The sequence below is a fragment of the Heptranchias perlo genome, chromosome 29, assembly GCF_035084215.1.
Source record: "Heptranchias perlo isolate sHepPer1 chromosome 29, sHepPer1.hap1, whole genome shotgun sequence".
Taxonomy (NCBI): domain Eukaryota; kingdom Metazoa; phylum Chordata; class Chondrichthyes; order Hexanchiformes; family Hexanchidae; genus Heptranchias; species Heptranchias perlo.
In genome coordinates, this window is record NC_090353.1 from 37403311 (window position 1) to 37408310 (window position 5000).

The 5000-nt window shown below is 51.6% G+C and overlaps 1 protein-coding gene across 1 annotated transcript in view; it reads right to left on the minus strand.

Moving 5' to 3' along the window:
* LOC137299703 (unconventional myosin-IXb-like) overlaps positions 1-5000 on the minus strand; it is an 84098-nt gene that overhangs the window by 28611 nt on the left and 50487 nt on the right. Inside the window, exons 7-9 of the mRNA XM_067968642.1 lie at positions 3037-3166; positions 1855-1944; positions 1483-1599 (exon numbers count right to left, since the gene is read on the minus strand). Coding sequence (XP_067824743.1) covers positions 1483-1599; positions 1855-1944; positions 3037-3166 — 337 coding nt within the window. The remainder of the gene's footprint in view (positions 1-1482; positions 1600-1854; positions 1945-3036; positions 3167-5000) is intronic.

The window sequence follows — 5000 nt, forward strand, 5'->3', positions numbered from 1 at the left end:
CAGATGACACCAAGATTGGTGGCATTGTGGACAGTGAAGAAGGTTATCTAGGATTGCAACGGGATCTTGATCAATTGGGCCAGTGGGCCGATGAATGGCAGATGGAGTTTAATTAGATAAATGTGAGGTGATGCATTTTGGGAGATCGAATCGGGCCAGGACCTACTCCGTTAATGGTAGGGCGTTGGGGAGAGTTATAGAACAAAGAGATCTAGGAGTAACAGGTTCATAGCTCCTTGAAAGTGGAGTCACAGGTGGATAGGGTGGTGAAGAAGGCATTCAGCTTGCTTGGTTTCATTGGTCAGAACATTGAATACATGAGTTGGGATGTCTTGTTGAAGTTGTACAAGACATTAGTTAGGCCACACTTGGAATACTGTGTACAGATCTGGTCACCCTATTATAGAAAGGATATTATTAAACTAGAAGAGTGCAGAAAAGATTTACTAGGATGCTACCGGGACTTGATGGTTTGACTTATAGGGAGAGGTTAGACAGACTGGGACTTTTTCCCCTGGAGAGTAGGAGGTTGAGGGGTGATCTTATACAAGTCTATAAAATAATGAGGGGCAAAGATAAGGTAGATAGTCAAAATCTTTTCCAAAGGTAGGGGAGTCTATAACGAGGGACATAGATTTAAGGTGAGAGGGGAGAGATACAAAAGGGTCCAGAGGGGCAATTTTTTCACTCAAAGGGTGGTGAGTGTCTGGAACGAGCTGCCAGAGGCAGTAGTAGAGGCGGGTACAATTTTGTCTTTTAAAAAGCATTTGGACAGTTACATGGGTAAGATGGGTATAGAGGGATATGGGCCAAGTGCAGGCAATTGGGACTAGCTTAGTGGTATAAACTGGGCGACATGGACATGTTGGGCGAAGGGCCTGTTTCCATGTTGTAAACTTCTATGATTCTACGGCCGATCTGTACCTGAACTCCATTTACCTGTTCTTGCTCCATGTCCCTCAATCCTCTGACCGAACAAAAACCAATCGATCCCAGTCTTGAAAATTCCAATTGACCCCCAGCATCCTGAGCCTTTGGGGGAAGAGAGTTCCAGATTCCCACTCCCCTTTGTGTGAGGAAGTGCTTCCTGACATCACCCCTGAACGGCCTGGCTCTAATTTTAAGGTTCTGCCCCCTTGTTCTGGACTCCCCCCGACCAGAGGAAATAGTTTCTCTCTGTCTATCCTATCGAAACTCTATCATTTTAAACACCTCGATCAGATCACCTCTCAACCTGCTAAACTCGAGGGAACACAAACCCCAGTCCGTGCAACCTGTCCAAATAATTTAACCCTCTAAGACCCAGTGTCATTCCGGTGAATCAGCGCTGCACCCCCTTCCACGGCCAAGATACCCTTCCTGAGCTGCATATCTCCCGATGGGATCTGACCAAGGCTCTGTACAACTGAAGCATCACTTCCTCTCCCCGTATCACATCAGACTCCTCCCGTTAAGACGGTGAGATTGCTGGCGCGGTTTTACCGTAACAGAATCCTCCATGTCCTTTTTGTTGAGCAGAGCGTGATTGATCCGTAGAACGATCCAATCAAAGAGTGCAGTGTAGAGAGATTTCGCCATCGAGTCTCGGGTGGTTATAGCCTGAAAAATGCCACCAATAAAATAAATTACCCGCACAAGGCCAGCTCAGGCCAACTCCCCGCCCAGACGTCCCGCTCCCGCTCGCCGCCCAGACGTCCCGCTCCCGCTCGCCGCCCAGACGTCCCGCTCCCGCTCGCCGCCCAGACGTCCCGCTTCCCGCTCGCCGCCCAGACGTCCCGCTCCCGCTCGCCGCCCAGACGTCCCGCTCGCCGCCCAGACGTCCCGCTCCCGCTCGCTGCACACTGTGCGATTTACCTCATTGAGGCTGTACGGCAAAATCAGCTTCTCCCCGACAGTCACCGTCTTCCTCTTTGTCAACGCTTCCACTAAGGTGTCTCGTTTCACCTGTGGAATGCACAAGGAGAGAGCGATCAGCACAGGGCCCAGGGGATCCAGCCGGCAACGGCCCTGAGCTAGAGAGAAACAGCAGCCCCTCCACTAAATGTCCGCCGACTCTCACTGGGGTACTGGCTCCCTGCGGGGGGGGGGGGCTGGTGGGAAACGGGCCCCCCGGGAGGTATGGGTTCCCCAGCAATCAAATGGACTTTGGTACCACATTAAAGGGGCCATTCTTCATGCGCCAGAACTAGGGAGTTTCCTGACCCGGTTTGGCTCAGCAGGCAGTGCACTCACCCACCAAGGCCATTCGGGACCCCTCTGATTCCCCACACGTCACGCCCCGTGACGGGAGCACTCTCAGTCTCACCTCACCGGGACCGGGAGCTCTCTCAGTCTCACCTCACCGGGACCGGGAGCACTCTCAGTCTCACCTCACCGTGACCGGGACCGGGAGTACTCTCAGTCACACCTCACCGTGACCGTGACCGGGAGCACCCTCAGTCACACCTCACCGTGACCGGGACCGGGAGCACCCTCAGTCACACCTCACCGTGACCGGGAGCACCCTCAGTCACACCTCACCTCACCGTGACCGGGACCGGGAGCACCCTCAGTCACACCTCACCGTGACCGGGGACCGGGAGCACCCTCAGTCACACCTCACCGGGACCGGGACCGGGAGCACCCTCAGTCACACCTCACCGTGGACCGGGAGCACCCTCAGTCACACCTCACCTCACCGTGACCGGGACCGGGAGCACCCTCAGTCACACCTCACCGTGACCGGGACCGGGAGCACCCTCAGTCACACCTCACCGTGACCGGGACCGGGAGCACCCTCAGTCACACCTCACCGGGACCGGGACCGGGAGCACCCTCAGTCACACCTCACCGTGACCGGGAGCACCCTCAGTCACACCTCACCTCACCGTGACCGGGACCGGAGCACCCTCAGTCTCACCTCACCGTGACCGGGAGCACCCTCAGTCTCACCTCACCGTGACCGGGAGCACCCTCAGTCTCACCTCACCGTGACCGGGAGCACCCTCAGTCTCACCTCACCGTGACCGGGAGCACCCTCAGTCACACCTCACCCACCTTCAGCAGCTCCGACAGCGTGTTCAGGACCTCAGGAGGACCGACCTCTAACCCCTCATCCCTGCCGGCCGCTTTCTTCTTATAGACAATATTCCCGAGATAGAGGATTGCAGAGAGTGCTAAAAATATCCTGCAGGAAGAAGAGTGCGGAGCTCACCTCATCCAGAAACATTCAAAACATTCAATTGATAAATATTAATGACCTGGACTGGGGTATGGAGCGTAGAATTTCAAAGTTTGCAGATGACACAAAACTTGGAAATGCTAGTAAACAGTGAGGAGGATAGTGATAGACTGGTGAAAATGGGCGGTCACATGGCAGATGCAATTAACAGAGAAGTGTGAAGTGATACATTTTGGTCGGAAGAATGAGGAGAGGCAATATAAACTAAATAGAAGCATAGAAAATTTACAGCACAGGAGGCCATTCGGCCCATCTTGTCCACGCTGGTCGAAAAAGAGATACTCCCATCATAATCCCACTTTCCAGCACTTGGTCCGTAGCCCTGTGGGTTTCAGCACTTCAAGTGCACATCCAGGTACTTTTTAAATGAGTTGAGGGTTTCTGCCTCTACCACCCTCTCAGGCAGTGAGTTCCAGACCCCCACCACCCTCTGGGTGAAAAAAATTCTCCTCAGCTCCCCTCTAATCCTTCTACCAATTACTTTAAATCTGTGCCCCCTGGTTACTGACCCCTCTGCTAAGGGAAATAGGTCCTTCCTGTCCACTCTATCCAGGCCCCTCATAATTGTATATATCTCAATTAAATCATCCCTCAGCCTCCTGTTCCAAAGAAAACAACCCCAGCCTATCCAATCTTTCCTCATAGCTAAAATTCTCCAGTCCTGGCAACATCCTTGTAAATCTCCTCTGCACCCTCTCTAGTGCAATCACATCCTTCCTGTAATGTGGTGACCAGAACACAACAGTACTCAAGCTGTGGCCTAACCAGTGTTTTATACAGTTCCAGCATAACCTCCTTGCTCTTATATTCTATGCCTCGGCTAATAAAAGAAAGTATCCCGTATGCCTTTTTAACCACCTTATCTACCTGTCCTGCTACCTTCAGGAACCTAAATGGTACAACTTTAAAGGGGGTGCAGGGACAGATGGACATGGACGTGTACATACATAAATCTTTGAAGGTGTAGGACAAGTTGAGAAGGCTGTTAAAAAAGCTTATGGGATCGACTGGTTAGGCCTCAGCGGAGCATTGTGTTCAATTCTGGGCACCGCACTTTAGGAAGGATGTCAAGGCCTTGGAGAGGGTGCAGAGGAGATTTACTAGAATGGTACCAGGGATGAGGGACCTCGGTTATGTGGAGAGACTGGAGAAGCTGGGGTTGTTCTCCTTAGAACAGAGAAGGTTCAGGAGAGATTTGATCGAGGGGTTCAAAATCATTAAGGGTTTTGATAGAGTAAATAAGAAATTGTTTCCAGTGGCAGGAGGTCGGTAACCAGAGGACACAGATTTAAGGTGATTGCAAAAGAACCAGAGGGGAGGTGAGGAGAATTTTTTTACGCAGCGAGTTGTTCTGATCTGGAATGCGCTGCCTGAAAGGGCGGTGGAAGCAGATTCAATAATAACTTTCAAAAGGGAATTGGATAAATACATGAAAAGGTAAAATTTACAGGGCTACGGGGAAAGAGCAGGGGAATGAGATTAATTGAATAGCTCTTTCAAAGAGCCAGTACAGGCATGATGGGCCGAATGGCGTCCCCCTGTGATTTATCATTCTATGAACCACATCAGTTTGAAATAACATTTTAGAAACTGCACATTCCAATAACTTATAGATCTACACCCCAAATATCAGGCTGTTCTGCTCCCACGACAACCCATGTGCCTCAATGCTTCTTCTCCCTGCAGTGCTCGCCGATTCAGTGGTGGACATTAACCAATAGAAAATGTCTTGGATGGGAGATCACCTGCTGGGAGGGGGCGGGGCCTCCCACATGTCCAT